Below are 17201 nucleotides of genomic sequence, written 5' to 3'. Positions count from 1 at the left end.
TTATTTATATTTGGTGATTTTTCTTTTTTTTCTTTTTTTCCCTTTTTTTCTTTTACAAGAATTTTATGATATTTGGAACCATAAATAATATAATAATAGATAAAGATATAAATATATACGCCTTTATTCAATATAATGACACCGAGGCATCACAAAAAGCTATTGAAGTTATGAACGGCAAGGAAATTAATGGGAAACTTTTGAAAGTTACTTCAAGAAAAATTGTAGATGAATGTATAGATATGAACACAAACAAATTAGATTCACAACAAAAATCACAAGTAATAAATATTATAAGATATATATATTTATAAAATTGTTTTATATATCACAAAAGGGAATAAATTAAAAACATAATATTCTCCCCTAATGTTGTATTTAATAATATATGTATATATATATATATATATATTTTTTTTTTTTTTTTTTTTTTCCAACAGTCAAGTAATGATAATAAAAAGACGACACTTTTTGTCTTTTACTTACCACCTCATTGGAATGATCAGGATTTATTTGATGTAAGAAAATATGAACAATTAAGAATTTTTTTTTTTAAATAACATATGTACACACATATATATATATATATATATATATATATATATTTTGGGTTTCATATTTTATTATATTCTTTTAGAAATTTAAAACTTTTGGTAACTTGGAAAGTGCAACAGTGGCCAAAAAAAATGACAAGACCAGTAAAGGTTATGGTTTTGTTGTATATACTGATCCGCACAGTGCAGCGTTAGCGATTTCTAATATGAATAAAGTTGAGGTATACACAGGAAAAAGACTTAAGGTATGAATATAAAACATGTAGTAAAATATTATAAACGTAGCGCAAGCTATATATGTGTTATTCATTATTTTGTTATTTGTATTTTTTTTTTTTTTTTTTTATATATTTTATTTTATTTTATTTTTTTTTATTTTTTTATTTTTTTTTTTAGGTTTTATTAAAATCAAGCTCTAATGAAACAAATAAGAGAAAAATAAAACCAGGTTGCACCATTTTCGTTTTTTATTTACCAAACGATTGGAGTGACAAAGATTTAAAAAGAGTAAAAAGAAAAAAAAAAGAAACAAATCATACCTATTTGATATATTAATATAATATGTCTCTAAGAATTAAATATATATATATATATATATATATTTATTTATTTATTTATTTCCCAACCTTGTAGCATTTTTCCCATTATGGTAACATACTAGGTGCAACAATCAAAAGAGAAACAAATGGGAAAAGTAGGGGTTATGGATTTATTAATTTTGAAAATCAACAGAGTGCAATTAATGCTGTTGCTGGCATGAATGGTTTTAATGCTGGGAATAAATATTTAAAAGTTTCCATAAAAAAGGGGGAAGAACAGTAAGAATATTAAATGTGTTTTTTAATTAGCAGCAAATAAATAAATATGGACACACATATATATATATATATATATATATATATTGTGCATTATTATATTTTTTATTTTATTTTAATTTTTTAATTATTTTTTTTTTTTTTTGTATAGGTATTTGGCACCCCAATATCTGAATATAGATCGTATGAACAACGTAATATAAAAATATATGAATTGTAAAAAAAAAAAAAAAAAAATATATAATAAAAAATAAATACATATATATATATATATTAGGATAGTATCATTTTTCATATCTTTATATAAATATGTTCTTATATTGCACCTATGTATGAATAACAGTATCTTATATATATATATATATATACATATGTGTATATATTAATATACATATATATGTACATATTTATATATTTTTAATTGTAGTCTTATAATTCACCTCCACCCCCACCACCTCCAATGTCATGCCATGGAAATGAATCATCAAATTATGCTAACAATGAAATGTATTCAATTCAAAATACCATGCCAAACAATAGATATAATTCACGTGTTTCTACAAATGATGTACATCAATCTTTTATTAATACACAGTATGGTCATTTTCCATATAATTTTTTTAAAAATAATGAACAAGGACCATATATGCAAAGATCTTATAATAAAACTTATAACAATATGGGAAAAACATAAGCTATTGAATTAAAATGAAAATATTTATTCATTTATTTTATACTTTATGTTTTATTATTATTCTTTTTTTTTTTCAATATATAAATGAAAAGTACAATTATACTTTTAATGTAAATTTTTATTATTCAAATTTGTATTATCCTATAGCATATGCACATTTTTTATTATTTTTATATAATTTTTTTTTTTTTTATTACTCTTAACATTTTACAATATTAAATATATATATATATATATATCATATATATTACACATATTATGCTTATATATATTAGGTATATTATACATTATATATATATATATATATATATATATTATTCCATATAAAATATATAATACATAAAATATATTAGACAGTATGCACATATATTATTTTATATTATATATATATATATATATATATATATATATATATATGTATATATTTAAAAAAATATATAATTATATATTTTGTATTACATTTTAAAAATTGATGGAATATATATTATATATATATTTCAATTTTTTATGTTTAAAGAAAAGAGCTTTTAATTTTATGAATATTATATATAAATAAATAAATATATATATATATATATATATATATAACTTTCTATACATGTACACATATATGGTATTTTTTTTTTTTTTTAGAACAAAAAAATAGAAAGAAAAAAAATTTTTTTTATTTACATTATTATTAGATACAACTAAAATAATATTAAAAATAATTCATGTAATAAACATAATATATATATATATATATATATATATATATTATGTAAGGATTAATATGTATATATGGAAAAAAGAACTTTTCACTTTGCAATATATTGATTATATATCATATATATATATATATTTATATATATGTATATACCATTTATACATCACTTAATATATATTCCTTATTTAAATTTTTTTTGGTTATTTTATTTTTTTTTTTCTTTCATATATTCAATGTTTAACTTTAATATATATATTATTATTCCTATACTAATATAATAAATTATTAGTAATTTGACTTAAGAATCCATTCTATATATATTATTGTAAACAGACAGTATAAATATTAAAAAAAAAAAAAAAATTATATGTTTTGGAAAAAAAGCAAATAGAAATATTGCACAATTTTTTTTTTTTTTTTTTAATATAAAACATTATAATATCCTTTTAACGATTTATATTTTTAAATAAATATATTTAAAGTTTGATAGATCCTTATATATATTATAATGTAAAAAAAAAAAAAAAAAAAAGTTAATAAAATAAGGAATAATTAAAATAATATATGAGGAAAAATAAAAAGGATCATAAATGTTTAATTATAATATATGAATAATAAAAATACGTATTTAGTTTTAGTTTAAGTTTTATATTTGTTTTTATTTTTATGTTTAAAACATTTTTTTTTGCTTATACGAAAATGTATATAAAAAAAAAAAAAAAGCACAAGGTGTATAATGTAAGTTTGCTCATTAAGATAATATATATATATATATATATATATTTATTTATTTATTTATTTATTATTTTATTCTATTAATACCTTTTTAAATTCTCCATCTACGTTTGCTATATATTCATTTGCCTTTTCCTTTGTAGTGATGATAACAATATTTTTTTCAAATTCATTAACTTTGCTCTCCAACAAGTCTGCAAATTTATAAAAGTCTTCTTTTTTTGTGTTCATAATTCTTTTCCTGAATTCCACTCGGTCTTGTTCACTTTCGTTAGATATAAGTCTTAAGAAAGATAGTTTACTTAATTCTATGCCTCTTCTAGGTTTATCAATGGTTCCTATAGTATTAATAATATATCTTAACAAATCATTTTCAGTCATAGTATCAGCCATTTTTCTTAAACCCTTAGCTGATTCTCTAAAGGTAGCTAATGTTTTTTCTAAATTTGGATCTCTAGCAGATAAAAAGACTACACTACCATCATATTCAATATCAGCAAAAACACCATAAGCTCCATTTAATCCTCTAACAGTATCCCATAAATACGAATTTTTTAATGCGGCTACAATGACAGTAAAGGATGGATCTAGATATTCTCCTGGTTTAAATAAAATTCCTGACATAGACACAGAATTAACAAATGTTGGTAATACAAAAAATTCTTTCTTTACCTTTTCTTCATCAAATAATTTCTTACTTTTAATTTCTTCATTCCATCCCATTACAGTTGGATCATTTACTTTATTTTGCATGTCATTTATATATTTATCATTTTCTTCAAAATATGATACTAAATTTTTCAATGATTCATTAGAATTAACAAATAAATGTTTTAATGCTCCATAATCTGATGTTACACTAACCATTAAATTTTTCTTATTAAATATTTTATTTCTTATACGTACCAGTATATTTTCCAATGTCTTAAAATCATTTTCTGCTAATTCAAGTTGTTCTTGTAATTTTAAATAATTTTCATATCCATAAATAATATTATGAGCATAATGTTTAGAATTTAAATGTGCTTTTACATATTTCATTAATATAGCATATCCCTTTTCACTAAATGTTGTTTTCATACCATTAATTTTTCTTTTCAATATATCAATAACCTTTTTCTTATTTGAAAAATCGGATTCTTTCACTGCTTCTAATGCTATATTTAATGCGTCATTGCATTTATGACTTAATACATGCATTTCTAAATTAAATAAAGCTTGTGCATTATATTTATCGGTTACATTTAAATGATCATCTTTTGAATATAAAGCAACATTAGCAGACATACTTCCAATATTTTTTTCTCTTAAGATAACAAAATCTTCAGATGATCTTTTATTTGTTTTATTTTCCAATATTAATGTTTTGAATAAATTCAAATATGCTAATTCGTCTACGGTTAAATGATCTAAAGAGAACACAAACTGTAAATATACAATTCCTGTTGTTGGCATCTCATAAACTAATATAGGTACATTTCCTTCATATTTGGTTTCAGTAAAACTATAATCCATATTATTATTATTATTATTATTATTATTTGTATTATGTTTATCATTTTTTAATACATATTTTTTTAAAAATACATCCATATTATCTTTTAACATATGTTCATTAGTTTTTAATTTATTATATGTTTCCATTATATTATTATTTTCATTAATATTTGTAAAATAAACATTCACAGGTACTTCCAATGTTTTTTTATTTAAATCTGATATACTTATAATTGGGAATTTATTTAAATGTTCAGGACTTTCTTCTGCATTTTTATATTTACTTAATTCTTCAAAATTTTTAATAACTTGTTCTTTTTCTTGTTCATTAAAATTTTCTATTCTTTTTTTTAATTCTTGCTTTTCTAAATTTTCTTGTTCTTGTGCATAATTCTCATCACCTTCTAATAAAATAACTGAACGATGAGCATTATTAATAAAATGTTTTTCTACAAATTTTTCTAAATACATTGGTTCATTTTTAATTTTATTTTTTACAATATTTAAATATTTCTCAAATTCAAAAATTAATAAAGGATCACGATTATAATTTAATTTGGATGTCATTTCAAAGACAAAATCTATACTTTTAGAAGTTTTCAAATTTGCTTCTTTTAATATAAATTCTATATTATTAATAGAAGCTTCAACAGCTGATTTGTTAAAACCTTCTTTTACAACTTTCTTAAGAGCATTCATAATAACATCTTCAACTTCATAATGTACCTTATCAAAATTTTTTATTTTCTCATTATTTCTTTTAATACCTTTCAAACCAATACTAAAAATATATTGTACCAAACTATCATTTAATCCTCTATCAATAACATTGTTTCCTAATCCACAATCCGTTAATGCTTTATATAAAACACTTTCAGGTGTATGTATTAATAAATTATTAATTATTAAAAGAACAAAATAATCTGTTGGATTTTCTAAACTTAAATCTGAACTATGACTACCATTTGAATAACCATTATTTTCACTACTTTGGTTATTACTATGATTATTATTGTGGTTGTTAGTTTTATCTACTTTCGGATTTAATAACCAAGCTACTGATACCAAATTTTCCTTCTCCTCTGAATGGTCACCATATTTCTTCTTAATATAAAAAGGTCCTTTTTTATATGTTTGGTATTCTACACTTTCTACTGCATCATCACGATATTTACTATAATCTAATTGTCCCAAATATTGATCTACAAAATTTAATAACTCAGTAGGATTATTTTTACTAAAGAAAAATACTTTAACCTTTTTAGGATTATAATTCTTATAATAAAATTCTTTAAATTCTTCATATGTTAAGTTCGTAATTTCTTTAGGATCCCCACCACTATTATTAGAATGCACATTATCAGGAAACATATATTTCATTTCTTCATGATATAAATCTTCTAAAGGACTACTTAATGCACCTTTCATTTCATTATACACAATACCATTAAATGACACTTTATAATCTTTCATTTGAGGTATCTCAGCTTTCCCCTTTTCATCTTCTTTTAATTTTTCTACTTCATATGTCCATCCTTCCGTTTCAAAAATATACTTATTTTCTAATACATTCGGCTGAAAAACACTATCCATATATACACCCATAATATTAAAAAAATCTTTATTATTCATTGAACCAGCCATATATACTGTCCTATCATTAAATGTGTATGCATTCAAATGAGTATGTAAGGTACCTTTTTCTAATAAACCTATGGAATTTTTGTAATTGTAATTTTTAGATCCTGATAATACAGAATGTTCTAAAATATGAGGTATACCCTTACCAGAATGTGTCAACGTTTTAACATAAAAAGCAAAAGCTTGTTCAACATCTAAAGGATCATTAGTACCTAAGGATATTACTTGTGTTTTAGCCTTCTTATGTTGATATACCGTATAAGTCATCTTAAATTCCTCATTATACCTCTTTTCTATAATATCATAACTATTGTGCTTAGGTGATTTCTCATGTATCCACTCTGGTGTTTTACTCATGACTGCTTTAAATGTATATAAATTTGTATTTATTGTATTTATAAAACTTTTTGCAAAAACATTATATCTTTTTTTATCAGCTCTATTTGTAAAGCTTTGAACACAATTTGTGATTATATTTATATATCCAATAACTTTCATTAATTTTGTTAAATTCATTTATATATACATATATATAAATATAAGTATTCTTATAAGGTGTAATATAAAAATGAATAAATAAATAAATAAAAAATATAAAATAAAAAATAAAAATAATAATAAATAAATATAAGTAAATGGTAATAATATTTAAATATATTTATATTATATATATATATATATATAAATTACTTTTTAATATTTTTATTATATTATATTATATTATATTATATTATATTTTTTTTTTTTTTTTTTTTTTTAATATAATTATAATAATATATTCCTTCCCTTATTTTAATTTTATACAACTTCGTACCAAATTTATTAGTAATATTATATATTATTATTTATTTTTTTATTTTAACAATATTATCTCACATATATGATATTTAATATATATATCATTCAAAAACCTTATAATGATTTAATAAGAAATATATATATATATATATATATATATATATATATTATATATATTGTATAATATTTTGTTCTTGTATAAGCACATACATGTAATAATTTAAGTGTTACTATATATAGTATATATTACGGTAACATAAAAAAAAAAAAAAATATTATATATATATTTTTTTTTGTTCCATTTATTTTATTATTTTATTATTTTATTTTTGTGCAAATAAGTAGGAAAAAAATTATAAATAAAGAAACAAAAAAAAAAAAAAAAAATGCATTTTTAATATTGTAATATATTTTTTTTGACAAGCCAATATATTTAAATACGAAATATTTTAAAAAGTACTTTGCGTTAAAAGAGTACATAATATTTTTTTTTTTTTTATTAAAAGGATTTTTGTTGCAAATAAATGAACATAAATAAAAAATATATATATAAATATTTACATTAAAAAAAAAAATATATATATATGAAACATATTTTTTAAAAATAGCATTTGTAAAAAAATATATATATATTCGTTTTATTTTAGTACAAAAGGGAATTTTTAATTTATGATATTGCATGATGAATCTGTTCTTTTTCTTCTTTTTTTTTTTTTAAATAAATTATAATGTAGTATTCATATATATATATATGATTAAAAAAACTTGAACATATTATGTATTATTTAATTTTACTGTCTACATATGTATGTATATATAATTATATTTATTTATTATATATCAAAAGAATAAATTAACAATTGTTATATATATGAGCATTTTGTGTGACCCTTTAAAAAAATTTTTATATATATTATCATATATCAACGTTGGTATTAAAAGGTGCAATGAAATAATATATTAAAAATAAATTGTAATAATTATAATATTTTTATATACATAGTTTTGTATTAAAATAAATTGGGGGTAAAAATATTTTAAATTTATCTTACAGTAAAAACATAATATATTATATATATAATATTTATATGTACACACCTTAATCCTTAAAAGTAAAAAAAAAAAAAAAAAAAAAAAAAAAAACATTAATTCTTAGAAATAATATATACAAGAAAAATAAGATAATATACTTATTATATTCATTTTTATTTTTAATATATATATATATATATATATATATATATATATATATGTGAATAATCTTCTCCATTTGAATATTTAAAAAAAAAGACGTTAATTTTAAATATTTCAGTTATTAGACAAAATAAAAAAAAAAAAAAAAAGATTTTAACCTATTATCCAAATTGGATATAAATACTGTATTTAATTTATTTATGTTTATAATTATTTATAAATAAAATTTATTATATCTTGCTATCATATGTAAAAAAAAAATATGTCAACATAGGAACATATTTATAAAATAATATAATGTAATACATATTGTACACATACATATATATTTATAAACCTATAATTAATATATAAAATTAAAATAGTAAACATATCTTTTAATCTCTATGACAAAGTTTATATATATTATATATATAATGTACTTCGAAAAGTATTTAACAATTCTAAATGTATATATTTTTTCAAAATATACATATATATAAAATTTTCATTAATTTATGATATCTATTATTTACAGACTGTAAATATATCTTAATATATTATATATACATTCATTCTTTATTTATTTCTTTATTTATTTATTTCTTTCTTTCCTTCTTTTTTTTTTTTTTTTTTTTTGGTGGTTAATAGAAATATTCACATATCATCAGTAATAAAAATATATTTGTATTTTATTTAATATTATCATTTAATTACCAAATTCATTTTTTTTTTTTTTTTTTTTTTTTTTTTTGCTTTTTATAAAAAGCATGGCCTTTTTTTTAATAATAACTATTATTTATTATTACCTTTTCAAAGGAATAAAAAAATAAAAAATAAAAACAGTGCCAGAAAACGTGGTTCTTGTTTCATTTTTTTTTTTTTTTTTTTTTTTTCAATTATAAAATTAAGCCATTGGGTTAAAATTTTTCTCTAAATAATATAAAAAAAAATAATATAATATTTATTAATTATAAATACTATTAACAAAATAAATGATAATACCATATATATATATTTGTTTTTTATATTCTGTATAACAAATAATTTTATAATTATATATATTTATAATAATATAATAATATAATACATGAAAATTGCATATATTTTCTTTCATATGAACAAATCATTTACATAATATATAAAAAAATAAATATATAAAAATAATTAGAACAAAATATAAAAAAAAAAAAAATAATAAATAGATAAAAAATAAAAACCTGAATAAAAAATAAGCTTTCTAATATTATAATATTAATTATATTATATTATATTATTATTATAATGTTACTTTTTAACATATAAGAATATAGTATTAATATATAATTTTTACTATATAATAATATAGTTTATAATATATATATAATTATATAATATACAATTAAAATATATAATATATTATAAAATATATTTAATATATTTTTTTAATATATATTTATATATATTATATTATATATTTATTTTATATAATATCTGGAAAAGTATATATATAAAATATATATATTATTATTTTTATGAGCTTATTTATTTTTATATTAATATATATTTTTTAATATATAATAAATATATATATATATATATATATATATATATATATATATATTTTAATTTACGTATTTTTTACCCTTTTATATATTTTTATTTACTTTTAATGGTTATATCTAATTGTTTTAATATAAATATAAATATATATATATATATATATATATATATATATATTTATTTATTTATTTATTTACTTATAGTAAGCAAAAAAAAATATTTGTAATAAATATGATTAATTATGTACGTAAATTTAAAATAAATTATATATATATATATATATATATATATATATATAGTAATAAATAATATTTTAGTATATTATAAATATATAAGAAAAAGCTGTGCTCTGATACATATTTATATATAATTATTATATAAAATAAATACCACATATTCATATGTATACCTTCTTTTTTTTTTCTTTTAATACTTAAGAAAATATATATATATATATATATATATATATACTTTAAAATTTTTTATGAATAAATATTCAATGTATATTTATTTACATATATAATAAAAATTTTAATAAGTATTATAAGTTTATACATTTTAAAAAATAAAATTTTTGTCTTTTTTTTCTTTTTTTTCTTTTTTTTCTTTTTTTTTACAAAAACATATGTTTTATGTAGTACTTATTTATTATTATATATGTGTCAAAGGCTGAGAAAAAACGATATCTTTATGTGGACATGATGTGTTTTAGTTTATGAAAACATAGAAAAATATATATATACATATGTACAAATATATATATTCATATATATAATAGTTTATATATATATATATATATATACATACCGTTATTATAACATTCAACTATAATTTTTAATTATGTGTTCTTTAATTTTTTATTTTTTTTTGTGAAAACATTGATTGATGAATGTATTCAAAGCATACTTAGGAATAAAAAAATATGATCTGTAAATATTATTATTTTATTATCCTTATAATGAAATAATAAAATAAAAAGAAATATTGCTATTTATTTAACTAATAGTTCGAAATGTGGGAAAAGAAAAATATATATATATATATATATTAAATTTATATATAAATTTTCAATAAGTATATATAAATATATATTTTATATAATATTTTTATAGAGCGAAAAATATATTTAACCATTACATATATACATACATGCAGGAACACAATGACATACAATGTAAACAATACTAATATGGCTGAATAGTAAGTTTATTAAAATATTTTTGTAACCTTTCAAAAATAAAGTATATATGTTTATATATATATATATTTGTATATATATATATATATTTTTTTTTTGTTTTGTTCTTAGCTTAAATAAATTAAGGGTGTATGATCTGAATCAGTTATGTAGAAAATTTTTATTACCGCAACATGGGAAGAAGGTAGCCATAATTGAACGTATATTACAATACATTACTGATGTTGAAAGAGAAGAACAAATATATGAATTTATTTTGGCAACCAAACCATCAATATTTGAAATAATAAATGATAAAAGAATGGGTACAAATATACTTCATGATAGTAGTAAATTATTTTTTTCTAATTCTAATTATGTTAGAAATGATAATAATATAAATGTTAATTGTAATAATATAGATAAACTTGCATATGCAAGCAGTGACCCTCCTTCAACGAAAAAAGCTGCCTCTTCTACAGCAAGAAAGGGCAAAGGTGAGTTGTTCATTTTAAAAAATAAAATAAAAATAAAAATAAAAAAAATATATATGATATATCAAATTAAGGACCATATGTTGGACAAAAAAAATGTACATATATATATATATATATTATCCCATATTCTTATGTATATACCTTCTTTTTATTTATTTGTTTTTTTTCCTTTTTGATTTATTTTTGTAGTCAAAATATATGAAGAAGATAACGAATTTTCGACGTGTGTATGTGGAGGAATGTCTAAAAATATGAGCAGCAAGAACGGAATAGTAAAATGTATTGAATGTAAAAAAAGTCAACACGTAAGTTGTTATATACCTAATACGTTTATAAATAAGGACTTGAGTAATTATGAAATATTATGTATAGCTTGTCGTGTGAAGGATATGGATCCTTTTTATCCTATGAAAAAAGTATTGTGGATGAAAAATATAAGTACGAATACTGAAAAGTTAATGATTAATGCTAGTGATATAAAACAATGGAGAAATGAAAATAAAGATGTTATCGTATTTTGTATTAATTTGGAACCTCAAAATTTAAAAAATACTGCACCAATAAAACAAGAATGGCCAAAGACCTTTAATTTGAAGGTTAATGGAAATATTACTGAAAAAATATTTGAACCCTCATGGGAACATAAAAGAAGAGACAGTCCATTAAAAATTACTCATACATTGAAAGCAGGTATTAATAGTATTGATATTATTAGTACAAATTATGATATACCTAAATTATTTGTTGTGACGTTTGCCTTATGTAAATATGAATCTGAACAAGTCATAATTGAAAATGTTATTTTAAGAAGTTCTTTAAATTTTAAAGATGCAAAAGATAGAATTGTAAATATATTATCTACGAAACATGATAGTGACGAAGTTATGTGTATGGAAGTTAATAGAAAGGTTAGTTTACATTGCCCATTCTCATTAGATAGAATTCTGATACCTTGTCGAGGTATCATGTGTTCACATATAAAATGTTTTGATTTAAAATCATTCATTGATGTTACTAAAAAAACAAAAGCATTTAATAATAGATGGAAATGTCCTATCTGCTCTTTTTATTTACGACCAAAGAACCTTGTTATAGATACATTTATTACCTATATACTTTCACAAGTACCCAAAGATATTAAAGAAATTGAGCTAAGTAAACAAGCGGAAATTATTTTCAATAAGAATAATCAGGAACCAAAAGTGATAAAACAGTTGGATGACGTAGACACATTGGATTTACAAAAAAAGCATATTGATATTAAAAATGAGTATATTATGGGTAAGAGACGAGAAAAAAATTGAAAATACATCTTCCATATTGGGAGCATTTACATAATATGTACATTATATAAAAATGTACATATATATATATATATATATTTATTTATATGTGTGTATCCTTTGTAGGCAAATCTTATAATGAACAAAAAAATAATAACTCTTTCAATAACGATGAAATAATAATTTTAGATTCAGACACAGATGATAACAACAGTACATATAATATCAATTGTGATAAATACAATATGGAAAAAAATAATAACATTATACAAGGTATATTATACATTAATTGATATGTTTAGGAAAAGAAAAAAAAAAAAAAAAAAAAAAAAAAATGGTACAATAAAATAAATAAATAAAATATACATTATATATATGTTATTATTATATATACATACATACATATAAATAAATAAATAAATAAATAAATATATTTATGCTCACATACTTTTTCTCAATTTTCATTTAATATAATTTTTTTTTTTTAGAAATTAAAAATAATTAATTTTATTTTTAAAAGTAAAAAAAAAAAAAAAAAAAAAAAATGAATAAAATTAAATGATATATATTATATGAAAATTCTGTTGAGAGAAAAAATATTTAATAAGAAAAAAATGTGAAATTATATTACATATGAAAGTTCATAAATATGATATATATATTTTTGTAAAAGATATTAAAATTAAATGATTATTACATGACAAGATAAAACAAATATTTGAAGAATAATATAAATTATATGTTATTATATTGTCAAAAAGAAAGAAAGAAAGAAAGAAAAATATATATATATATATTATGTTCATATCTATGTAATATTTTTTCATATAAAAATTTTTTAACTTATATTTTTCATTCTTTTCATTTCATTGTAAATGTGCCGTTTTTTTTTTTTTTTTTTTTCTTTATATATGTATAATTCAATATTTTCCTTTTAATATTTATTATAATTTTTTTTTTTTTTTTGTTGTGTTGTTGTACCGATTCTAAATTTGTGTTTTTATAATGACGTCTATATGAATATATATATATATATATATATATATATATATATATATTTATAATATATGATAACTAATTAAAAAAAATATATATATGTGTATGAATATTTTAATTTATTATATACCCTTTTGTATTTATACATTTTAAACATGATTACATTTTTCCCATAATGATGCCATATTTTTTAAAATTTGTTTTTTTTTTTTCTTATATAATTCCTACAAATACATATAATATATACATATATATATTTGTTTATATATTTTTTATTACCAATATAATTTGGAGTGTCTTTTTTTTTCATTTTTTTTTTTTTTTTTCTCTTATTTTTTTATTGTAATTTTATATTTTCCGTATTAATAAAATGAATAAAATTAATAATAAATTAATTGTATAAATATACCAATAATGGTATACAATTTTCCTTTTTTTTTTTTTTTTTTTTTTTTTTTTTTCCTTATATCTCATATACATAATTTAATGCTTCTTAACTTCCTCTATAGGCAATCAAGAAGTTATATGTATATCGGATAGTGATGAAGAAAATGTACATGAAAAAAATATAAATGGTAAGAATATTTCGAATGATAAATGTTCATCTCGTATAAATATGATAGAATATCAAGATGTAAATAGACGAGTTAATGAATTATTAAAAAGAAATTTCTTACAATCAAAAAGTGGAACATTTGTTGGTAGTCCTGAAATGTTTTTTAATAATATTGTTCTTGATGTCTTGACTGATTTTAATAATATTCATGTTAATGAAATTTCAAGTATACAAGATTATGATATTATGTTAAAAGAAAGTACAAAGACTATAAGTAATATTAATAAAATTGTCAACATGACAAATGATGATAAAAATATTACATCATCTACTGATAGTAAAAATAGTTCCTCATCTAATTTTAATAAAAATATTACATCATCTAATTTTAATAAAAATATTGCATCATCCAATTTTAATAAAAATATTACATCATCTAATTTTAATAAAAATATTACATCATCCAATTTTAATAAAAATATTACACCTTCTACTACTAATAATATTCATAATGAACTTGATTTGTCTGCTGTGGCTCTCTTAGAATATTACAGTAAAAAAAATAATATTCCTAAGGATTTATCTTATATAAATTCACAGCTGTCTCCCTTTGAATTAAAGCCGGTTGAAAATTACATAAATATATCTAATTCTTTAGATGAAAATAATATTCTTATATTAGATACACTAAAAAAGAAGAATGTAGATACTTCAGGGGTTTCGATTGAAAATCAGTTAGATTCGATAACAAAAAGTTTTAATAATATAATTCAAGGTGATAATAAAAATGATAATAACAATAATAATAATAATAATAATAATAATGATGGTAATAATAATGCTACTACTATTAATAATAATAATAATAATAATAATAATATTACTAATAATAGTAATTATTATAATCTCAGCAGTTGTAGTGATTACAATAGTAATTATGATAATGATAATTTGATTCCTTTCGACGTTTTTAATATAAATGAAGCTCATTTATCGTTAGACCAAACGCAACAAATAATTCCCTCCGATACAATTAATAACACAGAAAATAATAATACTAGTACAAATAATAATAATAATAATAATAAAAACTTTTATTTAAAATTTGAAGAGAGGTTTAATATGAATAATGATAGAATAATTACAAATAAATTACCAGATGAAAATAATTTCCAAGCTTTAAATGAACTGAATAAAGAACTTAGAAACGCACACAATCTTAGTATAATAAATTATGATAATAATAATAATAATAACAACAACAATAATAACAACAACAATAATAATAATAATAAGTTAAATAAGAAGAAAAAGAAGAAGAAAAATTCAATTACTACAAATATAAATAAAAAGAATAACAACAAGATTAATCGTAGTAATAATATTAATAATTCCTATTCAAGTTTTAGAAGAATTGATAGTATATGTAATAATTTTAACTTCTCTATGATAAAGTATAGTAATAAACATAATAATAATAATAACAATAATAGTAATAATATTAATAGTAATAATATTAATAGTAATAATATTAATAATAATAACAATAAGAGAAAAAATACAAATAATAAAACTATTTATCAATATATTAATCCTAACAATACAAATCAACATTTTATCAAACGATTAAGGAAAAATAAACGAATTAGTAAAAAAGACAAAAACCTAAAAGAAAATCAAAAAAAGAAAATTAAACGAAAATAGTATCTAAAGATGTAAACCAAAAAATTAATCAACTTCACAATGGAAAAAATCTTAATTATGGCAATGGAAATATTCAAACAAATAATCATAATATACCGAAACATTTACCTGAACATTTATTTGATCATCAATTTTTTAATGATCTATTATATTAAATTCTTCTCAAAATCATATAATTATAATATATATATATACATATATGTATTTGTATGTATAATATATTTTTATTTTTTTTGTCCAAGTCATTAAATAAACCAACATGAATAGGTAAATAAAAATATATATATGTATATATCAATTCTCTATTTCAGAGAGACTGTCACTTAATTTTAAATGTATATATATATATATATATATATATATAATTACATAAAAATATCTCAAAGTAAGAGATTCATAATTTGTAATAAGGACAGGGATATATTTATGGACACATGGGAAATTATTTACTATATTTCTCCATAAATATGAATATATAATATACTTAATATGTCACAATATATATATATATATATATTTGTGTTATTTATTTTATTGAATAATTAATATTTATTCTATAATGATAATACCTTTTTTTTTCATTTTTTTTGTGTTAGTTTTATTTATATTTTATTGTTTTCCTTTTTTAATATATATATATATATATATATATATATATATATATACTTTATTACGTAGTATATGTATACACATTTTATTATTTTTTTTATGAATAGAAGCATAACTTCTCCATATGTTTTTAACGTAACATAAAATATTATTAAAAAATATGAAAAAATATATATAGGTATAATATTATGAATAAGATATTTTTAAAATTATCTTATCTTTTA

At 18.3% G+C, this 17201-nt stretch overlaps 3 protein-coding genes across 3 annotated transcripts in view; 2 read left to right on the top strand and 1 right to left on the bottom strand.

Annotated features, from left to right (window-relative positions):
* The window catches only part of PF3D7_1360900.1 (RNA-binding protein, putative), a gene marked incomplete at both ends in the record, with an annotated part of 2472 nt that extends 409 nt beyond the window's left edge, over nucleotides 1-2063 (top strand). Inside the window, 7 exons of the mRNA XM_024473249.1 lie at nucleotides 60-281; nucleotides 441-518; nucleotides 638-799; nucleotides 951-1061; nucleotides 1188-1372; nucleotides 1521-1563; nucleotides 1797-2063. Of these exons, the coding sequence (XP_024328979.1) occupies nucleotides 60-281; nucleotides 441-518; nucleotides 638-799; nucleotides 951-1061; nucleotides 1188-1372; nucleotides 1521-1563; nucleotides 1797-2063 (1068 nt within the window). The remainder of the gene's footprint in view (nucleotides 1-59; nucleotides 282-440; nucleotides 519-637; nucleotides 800-950; nucleotides 1062-1187; nucleotides 1373-1520; nucleotides 1564-1796) is intronic.
* Nucleotides 2064-3576: 1513 nt separating this feature from the next.
* Nucleotides 3577-7158, bottom strand: PF3D7_1360800 (falcilysin; the record flags this gene model as incomplete). The annotated part of the gene is made up of 1 exon (XM_001350283.1): nucleotides 3577-7158. The coding sequence occupies one exon, from the start codon at nucleotides 7156-7158 to the stop codon at nucleotides 3577-3579; it is 3582 nt and encodes a 1193-aa protein (XP_001350319.1).
* Nucleotides 7159-11317: 4159 nt separating this feature from the next.
* Nucleotides 11318-16368, top strand: PF3D7_1360700 (E3 SUMO-protein ligase PIAS, putative; the record flags this gene model as incomplete). The annotated part of the gene is made up of 5 exons (XM_024473248.1): nucleotides 11318-11355; nucleotides 11465-11829; nucleotides 12019-13110; nucleotides 13239-13385; nucleotides 14618-16368. The coding sequence occupies 5 exons, from the start codon at nucleotides 11318-11320 to the stop codon at nucleotides 16366-16368; spliced, it is 3393 nt and encodes a 1130-aa protein (XP_024328978.1).
* Nucleotides 16369-17201: the final 833 nt, after the last annotated feature.

The sequence above is a fragment of the Plasmodium falciparum genome (assembly GCF_000002765.6).
Source record: "Plasmodium falciparum 3D7 genome assembly, chromosome: 13".
Classification (NCBI taxonomy): Eukaryota; Apicomplexa; class Aconoidasida; order Haemosporida; family Plasmodiidae; genus Plasmodium; species Plasmodium falciparum.
Note: the sequence above shows the minus strand (reverse complement) of the source record. Positions and strands in the feature narration are given on the sequence as shown.